Here is a 16,154-nt window from a genome sequence, read left to right on the forward strand (position 1 = left end):
AAATAGTACCTACATATACCCTAAAGAGCGGACGTTCTCATGATTAAATGTTGTTATTTTTAAACACCTTTTTAGAACATAAATACCTCATTTTATCTTCATCATTAGGGAATAAACACAATACAATACGTAAACTTTGCATTCACATCTTAAAGAACTGATAGGTTAAAAAAATTAAACCAGTTTTTGATAGAATGGGTCCCAAAATGGCTTAATGTACTGCTTAGTAAAATTCTACCCCCTGGGACCAACTCCCAAACTTCTTGGGGGAAGATTCAGGGTCAACACTATGAATATCAAATATAATAATTGACTGTAACAAAGTAGTGACCTCAGGAATTTCTTATGTGTGACAAATGTTTATTTTACAGTTGCTACTTCTGTAGCTATTGATCCTTCCTCACAACTTCATATTATTTTAGGTTCCAGAAATTCTGTGCCTCTGGTGCTTCAATCTATTGTCCTAAGCTTGTTTTTAAAAATTAGCATATGTAATTTTCACATTATTCTGGCTCAAAGATAGCTCCACCCTTTTCCTGTAGCTTAAAATAAATTTTTCCTTTTTTTTTTTTTTTTTCCCTTTTTTAGTGAAAGGAGGAGAGATGGGTTTGGTACTTTGAAGACTTGCTTCAGAGTTGCTAGATATTTCCTGATGCATAAAGTTGTTAAAGGAATGGTATCATATTGAGGACAGCAGTTAACTCTTCCAGCTGAGACCAGAAAGGATAATATAATTTGCTGATAGTTACCAGGCATTTGCTGTTTTATGGACATAAATAAAATATTTAATCTACTTTACAAAGTTATATTAACTAAAGTATACACCAGGGTATATGAAATAATTTGCAACAAAAATTTCACTAGTTAAAATTTCTTAATATTTCCCTTAGCAAATACTGTACATTTGTTAGAGTACCTGATACTTGTTTAGTAATACAGGACAAGGTGTTATAAAACAAAACACACAGCTGGGAAGCATTTTATTTTTTTCTACTTCATATAACATTATTCAAGACCACAAGATTTTAAAGGTCTCTTTCCAGCAACTTTTATGACTTAGGAGTACCACTTAAAAATATTTCTGATGCTATAAATATTACTATTTCTCTACATATTGACAATTTTAATAATGCCATATCCATTATACCTCCTGCTCCTTTGGTCAGAAAGATAAACATAAACTGAAATCAGATATTTAGGCATTCAAAAATAGTTTTTCAAAGCATACCAAGAAAACCAAATCTACAGCAGCAACTGTTAAAAAATTAGTTTTAGTTGTTATTAGGACTCTTAACAAGGACATACTGAAGCATGTATGAGATTTTTAAAATTATACACAATTTAAAAAACAAATCTGAATTTATAAATAAAAGATTAATGGCCAAATTAAAGAAAGGTTAAGCATCAGATTGAAAATATCTCAATTTTTAGGCTATTCAGAAGTATATTTTGTGAATAAAAAGAATAATTTCATAAATATATACGTATAAATATAAATATATATCTACAGGATCTGCAATGCAGGAGAAAACCCTTTAAAGAAAAAATTGCGCTTTTAGATTATTAGGATGCTGCCATATTTACCCTTTGAATGAAATATAATTACCATTCCAGGTGTTTTTGGCACAAGTTTTTAGGTGAATATTGACACAATCTTAAAAACACAATGCTTTTAAATTTTATTCACTGGAATATGAAGAATCAAACAGAATTCGGAATTCTGACCAAAAAAAATCCAGATAACTGCAAATAATTAAATACAAAAAAATGTTGTTTTAAAAAGACTTTCAACCTGCCTTTACATGTGGAACATGTAAAATTTTACCAGCAACAGGATTTCTTTAATCCCCTCAGCAAGAGTTCCCAGCCTACACACACAAATGTAACGTCTTTTTCTACTCATATATGACTTAGATCACACCCCAGTATATAAGGACAAAAAATAAATGTATAGTAAAAAGATTGGATAAATCAGGAGAGGCTTTTTGGTCTTGAATTCTTCACCCACTAACAATGAAGCAGCACTGTAGGCAGCCCAAAACACACCAAACAGCTTTAAAAAAAACAAACAAAAAAGACAAAAGGCAGCATATTAGCAAGTCAATTAACATTCTGGGTATCAGACAGTAAAATAACATTCACAATAGTTTCTTAAAACAACCCTGACAACCAACTGTGGTAAACAATAAAACTTAATGTTTAAGATTATTATTAAGAATGTTTATCCTTGCTTTGTTCCTTGACGTATGGAAATGAAGTCTTTTGTTATCACACTTGTCTAATCCTAGGAATGACTCGGAGTGCCTATTAAAAAGAGAATCCGGGGATTCACTCTAGCTTGCTAAATCAAAATCTCGTCAGGAAAGGGTTTTGTTAATTAGTCTTTTTAACAGTGTCCCTGGTGATTTAAGATAAGGCAACTTTTGGCCAACTGAAAGAAATTTGGCCAACTGAAAGAAATGTGCTGAAAGAAAATTAATTTCATTACAAAGTAAATTTTTTCCTGTTTTTTCTTCTAAGAAGTAGGAAAACAGACTAAGCCAAAATTTTACACAATGTTTATGAAATAGAACAGCATTTTCCCAGAAATAGGTAAAAGTATGGGGTTAAATAAAAAGGAGGAAAAAATAACAGTTTGGTCAAGAGTTTAATTAAATACAATGTACTGTGCTTTTCAGATTATACGTGTACCAAATTTTAAGTTATTTCCACTGGAAACTTATAGAACACTTACTGATGTAGTTGCTAACGGCATTTTATAGAATAAAATTAAAGGAAGAACTTCAAGGGTAGAAATCAGAGAAACTATGATAGAAAAGGACTTGGCACAGGGCAGGATATCTCAACCTTGTACTACTGACATTTTGGAGCTGGATAATTGTTATGGGAAGCTGTCCTGTGCATGACAGGATTTTTAGCAGAATCCCTGCCCTCGACCCATGACATACTAGTAAGATTCCACTCCCAACATCGTTTGTGACACCCCATATGTCTCCAGACATTGCCAAATGTCCTTGGGAGGCAAAATCGTCCTTGAGAACCACTGGTAGAGAGGTCAAAAATAAATACCGACAGCCTGAAAATGTATTTGAGATGGTCCGGTTTTCTACTGTTCTTTTTAAACTAAAACAAAAAGCTACAAAATATTTTAGATTTTCAGAAAAGTATAGGGAAATATATCAAATAAGATTATGATCAAATTGCATTTGTATGTCATACATTTTTTTGTTATAAGTAAATAGTTAAAGATTGGTAAGAATTACAGAGATTTAATGTTAAAAAAATAATGCTTGTAGATTGAACTGTATTCTAATGAGATTTAAATGATAAGAGTTTTGCAACATATTTCTCCATAAATCTTGGACTTGGAAACAAACATACAATGGCTCACTACAAACAGAAGATTAAACAATTAGGAAAAAAAACTGGGGAAAGAAAAATCTGAAGTTTAAAACAATTGTATCCTAAAATTTTAATGACAAAAGACTTTCCGGTTCATAATAATACATTCATAAATTGCATACAGAATGCTAAACACCAACTTTCAATTGAACTTGATTACTAAAAGTGACCAGAAGACACACAGTTTTAGCAATTTTGGGAGTAGTCTTAGAAGTATTCAAACAGGCTTTAACCCAAGTTAAAACAACACACAAGCAAGAAAGATCCTGAATGATTCAGTAAAGTGGTACGTTCACTAAAGCTAGATAATTACATGTCAGCAATGGGGCTAGCTTCTGTACTGTAAGACTTTTAAATTAAGTGCTGATAATGCCAATTAAAAAAAAAAGATTTCAGGATTAGAAGGCAGAGAGAAGAATGATCTGGTACTTGGTCTCTAAAGTGATCAAGTAGTTCTAATATACAAAGATGTTCTCAAAATATTCTTTTATAATATTTGTAATAACAACTACTAATTGAGTGTCTTCTCTGTGCCAAGCATAAATACTTTACCATTTTGATAATGAGCCCTAAAAAACAGTTGTCAAGATTCCCAATTTGCAGAGGAGGATAAGAAAAGGTATAGCCCCAAGCGGGTAGCAAATAAGTGGAAGAACCAGAATTCGAATTTAGAACTAATTGGTTCCAAAATCTCTACTCTTCTCAATACCTAATACTTATATCTCATTATTACCCTGTAGTTAGCCAATTCTAAAAGGAATCTTTTCTCCCATATATTAGAATTAGTAAGGGACTTTAAATAAAACCAAATGTCATAAAAATTAATTGGCTGTACTTAAAAACAAATACTTTAATGTGAAGGCTACATAATGGCAGTTCTGAAAGTGGTAGTCTTAAGAAGTTCTGTATTTTTGGGGCACCTGGGTGGCTCAGTCAGTTAAGCGTCTGACTTCGGCTCAGGTCACGATCTCACAGTTCATTGAATTCAAGCCCCACAACAGGCTCTGTGCTGACAGCACGGAGACTGGAGCCCACTTCAAGCGGCTCTCTGCCCCACCTCCACCCCTGCTCACATTCTCTCAAAAATAAACATTAAAAAAAAGAAAAAAGTTCTGTATTCTCTCATAAAGAAAAAAATTACATTCATTGTGTAATATAAATACATGTGCTAAGCATTTATTTCCCAAAGTTGTTCAAAATTTAGGTTATCTTACTACTTAATACTTAATATTATCAGTAAATGTTTAATATGCATTTATGTTAATGTAAATTTAACACAGCATAAAGAAGTGCTGATCTCTGCAACAGAGAAAAGCCAATTTATTACAACCATGTCTTTCATATTTGATAAGGGAGTTATTATTCAAATAGGAGTACCAGTTATTAAATAAATGTCTGGTAAAATCTTAAATATAAGTCACCCACAAAATCTAACTCCTATGAAGTTGTATTATAAACACAGAGAAGAGCCATTTGCAGCTATGGGGATGGAACTAGAGGGTATTATGCGAAGTAAAATTAGAGAAACACAAATATAGTATGACCTCACTCATATGAGGAATTTAAGATACAAAACAGATGAGCATAAGGGAAGGGAAGCAAAAATAATATAAAAACAGGGAGGGACACAAAACATAAAAGACTCAAATACAGAGAACAGAGGGTTGCTGGAGGGATTGCGGGAGAGAGGATGGTCTAAATTGGTAAGGGGCATTAAGGAATCTACTCCTGAAATCATTGCTGCACCATATGCTAACTAACTTGGATGTAAATTAAACAATAAATAAATTAAAAATAAATAAAAATAAATAAAGGTTATGGAAAAGACCAAAAACAAACAAACAAACAAACAAACAAACACAGAGAAGAAAAATTCAACATTAAAAAATTTATCTGAGGGGTGCCTGGGTGGCTTGGTCGGTTAAGCGCCTGACTTCAGCTCAGGTTATGGTCTCACGGTCCGTGAGTTCGAGCCCCGCGTCAGGCTCTGTGCTGACAGCTCAGAGCCTGGAGCCTGTTTCAGATTCTGTGTCTCCCTCTCTCTCTGCCCCTCCCCTGTTCATGCTCTGTCTCTCTCTGTCTCAAAAATAAATAAACGTTAAAAAAATGTTTTTTTTTTAAATAAAAAATTTATCTGAGTGTAATATCCTGTATCCTGATTTGCTCTTTGTTCTTTACTCCTCCCTAGACATACATTATAATTTCTGGTGATTAAAATGAGAAAATAAAAGAAACACAATTGGTAAAATCAATGACTAAGATCACTGTTCCAAACACTTACAAATGTTTGATAGGTACAGACTACAATATTCTGAGGCAGAGAACTAGTATACTTTTGTTATTGGAATATAGTTAATTTTTATGATATACACTACTTACTTTTATAAGTGTAGATACCACTTCAAATGATCCAACCACCAGAAGTATAGGGGCTATAACAATGAGAGGAAGTAGTGAATATCCTATAACTCCAAGAACTTGGCCATATGCAACCTGTGAATTTTCAAAATTTTAAATAAATATCATAGAAATCAAGGTAAATTATTTTAATTACTATTGAACATCACATATTTATTGTTGTACTTTCATAAATGTGAGACTTAAGAAGAAATCAACAAGTATCAGGGCATCTGGGTGGTTCAGTTGGTTGAGCACCTGACTCTTGATTTCCTCTCAGGTCATAATCCCAGAGTCATGGGATCACGCCCTACACTGGGCTCTGCGCTGAATGTGGAGGCTGCTTAGGAATCTCTCTCTCTCTCTCTCTCTCTCTTCTCTCTTCTCTCTTCTCTCTTCTCTCTTCTCTCTTCTCTCTCTCTCTCCCTGCCCCCAACCCTTTCCTCCCCAGCTCGTGCTCTCTCTCTAAAAAAATAAATCTTAAAAAAAAAATCATGAAGTATTATATGCCTTATATTTCAAATTATCATATAACCTGCTATGTTCCTACAGTCTTATCAATCTACTACTGTTTCAATTATCATCAATTTTCTGATACCCAAATCTACATTTCCAGCCTTCTCTCTTTTGAGACTTATATATCCAATTACCTTCACTACAACTACAGTATACTTTGTCACTACTTTCCTTAAAGTTGTAGAAGGATTACTTTTATTTAAAATTTTTTTATTCATTTATTTTAAGAGAGAGAGACAGCACAAGCAGGGAAAGGCATAGAGAGAGGGAGACAGAGAATCCCAAGCAGGTTCTGCTGTCTGTACAGCAGCCCAATGTGGGGCTGGGACCCACAAACCATGAGATCATGACCTAAGCCAAAATCAAGAGTTGGAGGTTTAACTCACCCAGGCACCCCAGAAGGATTACTTAAAGGGATCACAACCATCTTAATTCAAGCAAAATATTCAAGGTCTAGAAAGCAACATGTGGTAAGTGCAGACTAAAAGGGAAGGGAGGGCAGGAAGAAGAGACTGAAGGAAAAAATATTTTTTAGTGGCTACTGTGTGTCAAGCTCTGTGATAGATCAAGACAGATCAAATGCAGCAACAATCCTTTAAGTAGGTATTACTGCCTCCATTATGAAGAAACTGATTTTTAGAGAGACAAAGTGCTTTGTTCAGGAAAGCAAAGTTGGTAGGAGAAAAGAGTGCAAATTAAGATCCAGGTCTCTTAACTCCTACATCAACAGTTCCAAATTACCAAAGCATTTAGTGATATCTTTTTTCATATAAATATTACATGGCATTGTGTTAAAACATAACAAATAATATGTAAACAAATATAATTTTAAATCTCCATTAGAATTATTTTATATTTCCATATGCAGAGTAAAAAAGTTTCACAGATAAATGTTATTCTACATTTATTTAAGGGTTTTAGGTTAAGATAATGGATTGAGCACATATATCTAGTATCATTCCCTCTTGAAACTATACTAAAAGGGGAAAAACTTTTTTTTAAAAGAGGCATAAAAAATGGAAACTAAACCACAAAATAATCATGCATTTTGAGAACACTGCACACGCCTGGGAGAAACTAAGTAGCAGAAAAATACATAGAGGCCATATAGGTTGCTCACTATGGAAAGGAGAACTGATCCCTAAGTGACACATTAAAAATGTATAAATATGAAGGCACACCTCAGCATTCACCACAAGAAGTGATAACTAAAGGCTCAGTGAGCTCTGGATGAAACCCCTGAGCCTTCTCAGAATACAGATAATGCAGATCAGGTTCATTCTCATTACTCACATACCTTACACTATTGTCAGTAATGTAAGCCCCAATGTATATATGAAATCATGAATAAAACAGAAAAAAAAATAACACTATCAAAAGAACCAGCAACAAAAGTCTGATCCTAAACTCTGTAAGTTTAGATCAGACACATGAAATAAAGAGAGTAAGTGTAATGACAAAAAAGCCATTTACAAGAATCAAAGTATTCTTTTGTATAAGATAACTGTATAGTTTTGGAGAAAATAAAGTTTGATGAAAGTTATTTCCTCATCTTTATAGTAATTGTCAGTTGTGACACTTTATGAATGATGGTATTTTCATATCATTCTTTGTGGCCTGCATGGTGTATAGATAACTATATATTCTATATCACAAAATACAATGTTTTATTTCATTGATAATAGAATTTTCTTTAAAAAAGAGGCTTAAACAGAAGAACAGAAGATGGGACAACAGCAACATAATTTTGGAAGCTGGAAAGCAGATAAACAAGAGCTAAGTAACACGGCAGATCTTTCTACCAAAAGTGACAAAAGAGGTCAAGATCTCTACATTTAGCAATCAATTCTCATTTAGGCCATTGAATCACTTCTCTGCCTGGCATCCCCTCTGCTTTACTCTCTCCACAGAATAAACTACTAGGAAAAAAAAAAAAAGAATAAACTGTTAGAATTCCTACGTTTAAAGTAATTCACAAAGTCTTATTTAATGGGGTAGCAATTCTAAAGGTGTGGCTAATGGGCTCCTGAGGGTCCCAGCAACTCTTCCAGAAGAATGGAAGGTCAAAACAATTTCATTTTTCTTTTCTATTCTTTTCTTCCCTTCCCTTCTTTTCTTTCCTTCTTCCCTTCCCTTCTTTCCTCCCTTCCCTGTTAATGTTTATTTATTTATTTTGAGAGAGAGAGAGCGTGAGCAGGAGAGGGGCAAAGAGAGGGAGAAAGAGAATTCTAAGCAGGCTCTGCACTGTTAGTGCAGAGCCTGATGCGGGGCTTGATCCCATGAACTATGAGATCATGACTTGAGCCAAAACCGAGTCAGATGCCTAACTGACTGAGCCACACAGGCGCCCCGATAAAATTCTATCCTTAAGCAAAAATTAGAATTTTGGAAAAGTTGTGTCTACCACTGTAAGGTTGACAGTTTTCTAGCACACATTTCTGATGAGATAGGAGGTGATATTAAAGAATGTGATTTTCTGTTAGTGTACAGTAAGATGTGTCAACATTTAGAAGATCAGCAAAACTCAGTGAACCAGTATTCTCCAAATGATCATGCATGGGTAAAAAGATTCACCCAAAGTGACTTTTAATGAGACAGAATATGAAAAGTTCATTAAAAGGGTTTGAGATTCCTTATTGCAACAAACCTTTAAGAAACTACTACTTGTTGAACGTAGGTGTAGATCAGAGAAGAATAGCCACAATCATCTGAAAAAGCTACTAAAATACTCTTCCTTTTCTGGGCGCCAGCGTCTGACTCTGGATCTTGACTCAGGTCACGATCGCACGGTTTGTGAGTTTGAGCCCCACATCAGGCTCTGCACTGACAGGGTAGATCCTGCTTGGGATTCCATGTCTCCCTCTTTCTCTGCATCTCCCCCACTCACCATCTTTCCCTCTCTCTCAAAAATAAACATTTATTAAAAATAAATACATAAAATAAAAGTCTTCTGTTTCCAATTAAATATCTGTTTAAGGCCTTATTTTTTTCATATGCTTTAACCAAAACAATGTTATCAGAACAGACTGAATGCAGAAAGCAGATAGGAGAATCCAGCCTCCACTAAGCCAGATATTAAAGCTACTTACACAAATGTAAAATAATGCCACTCATCACTTTTTTGTTTTGAAAAAGATTTTTTTTCTACAAAACATATTATTTATGTTAAAATGTATTTGGCTTTACTTTTAAATGAACAAAAATATGTATTTAAAATTTTTATTTTAATTTCTAACATGGTAAGTATTGATAAATATAACCCACATAAAGACATCTCTTTGGGACCTGAGACCAAAAAGTTTGAGAACTGCTGTACTAGAGAATAAATTATATACTTCCCTGAAAAGCTGTAAACTACTTATGAGTGGTATGGGATCTTTTCTTTCATCTTCCTTTCTTGTAACATTTATTGAGCATGCACAATACTAACATGCTGATCATCTTAAAGGAAGTAGCATAACTTAAAAGCAATTCCACGACAAGAAATAGTTATGATGAATATATAGCTACTGATGATATCTACATACCAAAAATAAAGTTTATGATAAGAAACAAAGGCTATTTTCAAAATTAACCACTTACTTCTCCACCAAGAACTCTGGCCAGTAAGAAAATTGTTAGGGAACCAAATATCCAAATAGTTATAATCCATGAGACCACCTTAAGGGAAAAAAAATTCATGCAATTAATAACTTTGTACCAAAAAATTGATTAATTTCCCAGGAAGTCAATTCTCTTCTAATATAAGACAGCTTGGTGTTTCCAATTTCAGGTTATAGAGTTTGAATTCCCAGTTATCTTTCCAAAACCTAGTAAGAATGCAATGTGTTAATACAATTTTACATCCAAACTGAAAATTTAGCAATGTTCAATTGCCTAAGGAAATCTCAGTATTTCAAGATCTATTATAAAATATTAATGCAGAAAAAGAACAAAGTGTTTACTTTGTAAACCTCTGGTTTACAGCATCTTGCAAGGAAGATTCACCACCGAAAGAAGTTATAGATCTTCTTGGGAGGTCTTTAAAATTTACATTAATTACATACGTATCTAAGTGATGGAATGTGGAAGACTTTCAGACAATTTTAACTCCTGAGACAATATAATAATGATACATGCCTCCACTTCTAAGTTTCATCTGCTTCGAGGTTCTAGAGATAATGAAGCCCCAAAAGCAAAATAAGCACAATTATTGCCCAGATCCTGATTTCTAAATATCATTCCCTGATAAAAGAACGAGGATTCCTTTGATAAGCAATTGATTCTAGGGATGGAGCACGGAAGATAAAAGATGAGCCCAGAACACTCTGTAGAATTAGAAGGAAAGGAAATGTTCAAAAAAAGGATGGGAATATGTCGAAAGGACACAGAAGCTAACCTAAAGAAGCTCTCATTGGCTAAAGCAGGGATAACCTCAGCAATAAAATAAGTGACAATAGCACTGGATGATAATCCAGAAAATAAAATAAATATTCATGGTTCCATACTGACATAAATCAATCAATCAATGATTAAGCAATGGTAAAGAAGGGATAGCTGCTCCATACAGAATACCAATTAACACATGTGGAAGGAATGAGGAAAACAGAAAACTACCATTCTGTAAACAATAGTAGTAATTGCTGCATGCAAGATCCATCTGTAGATACTAAAATTAGTGGGCTAACGTTTGATGAGAAACACGATGTCTGCATAGTCATCAAGTATGTCTACAAGATACTTATTAATTAAAAAAAGTAGGGACACCTGGGTGGCTCAGTCAATTGAGCATCTGACTTCAGCTGAGATTATAATCTCACAGTTCATGAGTTCAGGCCCCATGTTGGGCTCTGTGCTGACAGCTTGGAGCCTGGAGCATGCTTCGGATTCTATGTCTCCCTCTGTCTCTGCCCCTCCCCCGCTCAAGCTCTGGGCTCTCTCTCTCAAAAATGAATAAAACATTTAAAAAATTATTTTTTTAAAAAAGGGAAAACAGCAACTTTACAGTGGAGGATTTAGGCACACACCACCTCATCACCTAACCAAGCGACCAATGTTAACAGCACCAGTAATAAGATATATCAAGGGTGCCTGAGTGGCTCAGTTGTTTCAGCATCTGACTTTTGATCTCAGCTCAAGTCATGACCTCATGGTTCATGGGATTGAACCCCACATCAGGCTCTGCACTGAAAGCATGAAGTCTGCTTGAGATTCTCTCTTCCCCTCTCTCTCTCTGCTCCTCCCCTGTTCACATGCTCTCTCTCTCCAAATACATAAATAAACTTGAAAAAAAAAAGATACTCATATCACATACTCCTTGATAGTATACTGAGGTGGGCACAAAGTAGTATTCTTGCTAAAAATTTATGACCCCAATCCAGTCATGAGAAAACATCAAGCAAAACCAAAATGACCAACATTATATGGAGGTAGTAATCTGTTTTAAGCTTTAAAACCCTTTGTTCAGGGGCGCCTGGGTGGCTCAGTTGGTTAAGCAGCCAACTCCGGCTCAGGTCATGATCTCGCGGTCCGTGAGTTCGAGCCCCACGTGGGGCTCTGTGCTGACAGCTCAGAGCCTGGAGCCTGCTTCCGATTCTGTGTCTCCCTCTCTCTCTGACCCTCCCCCGTTCATGCTCTGTCTCTCTCTGTCTCAAAAATAAAATAAACGTTTAAAAAAAAAAACAACCCTTTGTTCAAAGATTATACAAAATAGATAAAATTAGAGATGCTCTAGATGAATGATTAGTGGTAGGTAGTAGACCAGCGTCCCCACTCAACTTCTTCAATTCACCTTACACTTCCAACAGAATACATGATATAAACTACTGATCTAAGTTAAATATTAGTAAGGATCTTGCTATTGGGAGATTATTCTGGATTATCCAGATGAGAACTAAATGTAATCACAACTGTCCTTAATAAAAGGAAGCAGAGGGAGTTTTGACTACTGTAGAGAAGAAGTTAATGTGACCATGATAACAGAGATTGTAGTAATGCTGTCAGAAATCAAGGAACACTGACAGCCTCTGGAGTGGGAAGAAGCAATCAAAAGAATGTGCCCTGGAGTCTAGACAGGACCAGCCCTGCTGACATTTTAATCTTAGCTCCTTAGAACTTATTTTGGATTTCTGACTTCCAGAACTATAAAAGCATAAATTTTCACTGTTTTAAACCACAAAACTTGTGGAAATTTGTTATAGAAGCAATGAGAAGTGAATTCATTTCCGAATCATTTTGTGATGAAGTTATTTTTTATTCCTCTAACGCCTTAAACTAGGAATTAAGGAGTGATGTGTGTATGTTGTATTTTGATAATAAAGATAAAGCCCCCAAGAGTAGAACAAAGTATTATATAAAAACAAATACTGTTGGAATCCTTATCATTATTTATTAATTTTTCAAGTAAACTCTAGGCAATGTGGGGCTCAAACTTATGACCCCAAGATCAAGAGTCACATGTTCCACCAACAAAGCCAGCAAGGTACCCCTAAAATATTTATTTTAAAAAAATGAATAAAAGGTAAGAACACATTGAGTATTGTGCTTTAAACCCTTCATCCCGCGGGGAAAATCATAAAAGGCAAGGGCAGCTCTTTGGTCACTTCTAGTCACTATTCACTTCTGCTCAGCTGAGAGTAGTCCCATCTATTAACCCCAGTTGCCAAATACTAATACTTTCTATGTGAATGATGATGTAAAAGTATGGAAAGCATTAATCTAAGGTACTCCCTGCTTATTTAATTACGAAGAGTTCTAGAGATGAACAATACAGAAATAATGGGTATAAGTAAAGCATTTCTCGAACATAACGTAGCATTACCCTTAATATTTGGCCATTTTTACTTTCAAACCTCTTAAAATATTTCATTTTGTATAAAGTAAGATATACTTACCCTAAACTGTCCATATAATGATATCATGGAAAAGAAAAGAACAACAGCCAGAGGGCCCCAAAAGTCAGGATTGTCTCTCACCACTTGTCTATTAAAACCAAGTGATGGCATTGGCATCAGAACACACCGGATCTTGTAGTAAATATCCTTTAGATCAATATCCAATTCCTCCCTATAATATAAAATAAAAGTTCTTAAAAGACACACACTTCTAAATACTCAGCTGCAACATAATTTAAGTTTAAATATGACAGTGTTGTCTCCATAGGTCAACAAAGCATTGCATCTGAAGTACTGTATTTCACAGATTCCACAGATATTACATTTTCTTTTTTTTATTTTATTTTTTATTTTTTAAATTTTACATCCAAATTAGTTAGCATATAGTGCAACAATGATTTCAGGAGTAGATTCCTTACTGCCCCTTACCCATTTAGCCCATCCCCCCCCCCCCACCACCCCTCCAGGAACCCTCAGTTTGTTCTCCATATTTATGAGTCTCTTCTGTTTTGTCCCCCTCCCTATTTTTATATTATTTTTGTTTCCCTTCCCTTATGTTCATCTGTTTTGTCTCTTTTTTTTTTTAAATTTTTTTTTAACATTTTATTTATTTTTGAGACAGGGAGAGACAGAGCATGAACAGGGGAGGGTCAGAGAGAGGGAGACACAGAATCTGAAACAGGCTCCAGGCTCTGAGCTGTCAGCACAGAGCCCGACGCGGGGCTCAAACTCACGGACTGTGAGATCATGACCTGAGCCGATGTCGGCCGCTTAACCGACTGAGCCACCCAGGCGCCCCTGTTTTGTCTCTTAAAGTCCTCATATGAGTGAAGTCATATGATTTTTGTCTTTCTCTGACTGACTAATTTCACTTAGCATAACACCCTCCAGTTCCATCCATGTAGTTGCAAATGGCAAGATTTCATTCTTTTTGATGGCTGAGTAATACTCCATTGTAAATATATATACCACATCTTCTTTATCCATTCATCCATTGATGGACATTTGGGCTCTTTCCATACTTTGGCTATTGTTGCTGGTGCTGCTATAAACATGGAGATGCATGTGTCCCTTCGAGACAACACAACTGTATCCCTTGGATAAATGCTCAGTAGTGCAATTGCTGGGTCACAGGGTAGTTCTATTTTTAGTTTTTTGAGGAACCTCCATACTGTTTTCCAGAGTGGCTGCACCAGCTTGCATCCCAAGATAGTACATTTTCAACATTTCAACATCTCTAAAATTGGGATGCTTATCACAATTGCTGGTGTCTTCCCTTAGCCTGGAGGGAAGCGAAGAGCTTCCAAGATCCTCCTTTCCATTTGCCAGTCTACTGGAGGAACTACTACTTTGGGACAACTTTAAAATCTTCTGCTTGAGCCCTTCTTGACTATATTGATAATTCAGATTGCAATCCTATATGATATGGTGTGGGGTTTCCATTCTCAGGGAAAATTTTTCTTCCAACACCCCACCCATTGCCAACTTGAGATAAGCAAACATCCTTGCTGCCTCTTTATGTGTGGTGGGTTTTTTCTCATCTATTCTTACACTAAGAAGACAGCCCTTGGATATCTTAGCTTTATACTGTCTTACATAATTTTTCCTTCTTATTGATAAACATAAAATAATTGCATCTTAAAATCTACTGTCTTAAATTTGATGAAATGTGGTATATTAAGAAACAGAATGTTTCAGCACTTAATCTACCAGTAATTACAGAGATTAACTTGATAATGCCTCAATTTTACAGAGCTACAGGTTCCTTCTCTAGTTGTTAAATTCTTCACTTTTTTTGCAAATGATAATCACTTAAAACATTTCAAGTAGCATGAAGAAAGTGAAAGACTCTCTGTAGTCCTTCTAGTGGTAGCTCTAGAATTTCTATATGGGAAAGATTTTAGAGTGATAACCTTTTTGGAAGTTTTAATTTGCCTTAAACTGAATTTCCACAGCAAGCACCCTGATTTTTTACTTAAACTGCATGTTTACTTGAGATAGTTATAGGCCCAAGTAAGCCCTAACATTTGGAGTATACATGTGTGTGTTTGTGTGTGTGTGAGAGAGAGACAGAACTATAATTCATTCAATTTTAGCCATTCATTAGGTTAAAAATATCCTCCCATTATTTCAATATTTCCAATTATTAGTAAAATTGAAAAACAGCTAGAACCTTACATCAAAAAGGTTAAGATTTTCCATATTTGTCTTTAAATAACATGAAAGAATACAATAATCCCACAGACTAGTTCTAAAAGTCAAAAAATACATATTACTATTTCTACATACAAGAGTGGCTTGTTATCTTCAGGATCATCATCTTCCACTTCCAAAAGCCAGCCATATCCTCTTTGTCTCAGAAATGTAGTAGCTGTAGATTCTTTAATAAAATCTCCACCAAGGTTTAATTTGACATCTGGGGATGCTATCGAACCACTAAGATCTTAGGAGAAGAGAGGACAAAATTATAAATCAAGGTAAAAATGTGTGAATCTTAACCAACATGAGCATCATATTCAAGTAAAATACTTACCATTTTTTAAAAAATGTTTTAAATTTGTTTTATTTTTGAGAGAGAGAGAAAGGCAGAGAGATTGGGAGAGAGAATCCCAAACAGGCTCCACGCTGTCAGTGCAGAGCCCAATGCAGGGCTTAAACTCCTAAACTGTGAGATCATGAGCTGAGTTGAAACCAAGAGTTGGATGCCTAACCCACTGAGCCACCCAGTCACCCCTAAAATAACTATCATATGAAGATCTCTAACTACGAACATCTGCTATTACATACGATCCTCATATTTTATAGCTGATAAAAATCTAAAAACCATCTTTTATTTTACAACAAGAAAATGAAACATGAGAGAAGTGAAAACATAAAAGATTTTAAATAATTAGCTAGACTGGTAAAAAAAATCTAGGACTGTAACAACTTTATATGGAAGATATATACAAAATATATGATATCATT

The 16,154-nt window shown here is 34.9% G+C and overlaps 1 protein-coding gene across 1 annotated transcript in view; it reads right to left on the reverse strand.

Annotated features, from left to right (window-relative positions):
• Positions 1 to 1,655: 1,655 nt before the first annotated feature.
• YIPF4 (Yip1 domain family member 4) overlaps positions 1,656 to 16,154 on the reverse strand; it is a 28,909-nt gene continuing 14,410 nt past the window's right edge. Inside the window, exons 2-6 of the mRNA XM_042933290.1 lie at positions 15,477 to 15,630; positions 13,188 to 13,359; positions 9,898 to 9,975; positions 5,782 to 5,895; positions 1,656 to 2,053 (exon numbers count right to left, since the gene is read on the reverse strand). Coding sequence (XP_042789224.1) covers positions 1,916 to 2,053; positions 5,782 to 5,895; positions 9,898 to 9,975; positions 13,188 to 13,359; positions 15,477 to 15,630 — 656 coding nt within the window. The 3' untranslated portion in view covers positions 1,656 to 1,915. The remainder of the gene's footprint in view (positions 2,054 to 5,781; positions 5,896 to 9,897; positions 9,976 to 13,187; positions 13,360 to 15,476; positions 15,631 to 16,154) is intronic.

The sequence above is a fragment of the Panthera leo genome, chromosome A3 (assembly GCF_018350215.1).
Source record: "Panthera leo isolate Ple1 chromosome A3, P.leo_Ple1_pat1.1, whole genome shotgun sequence".
Taxonomy (NCBI): domain Eukaryota; kingdom Metazoa; phylum Chordata; class Mammalia; order Carnivora; family Felidae; genus Panthera; species Panthera leo.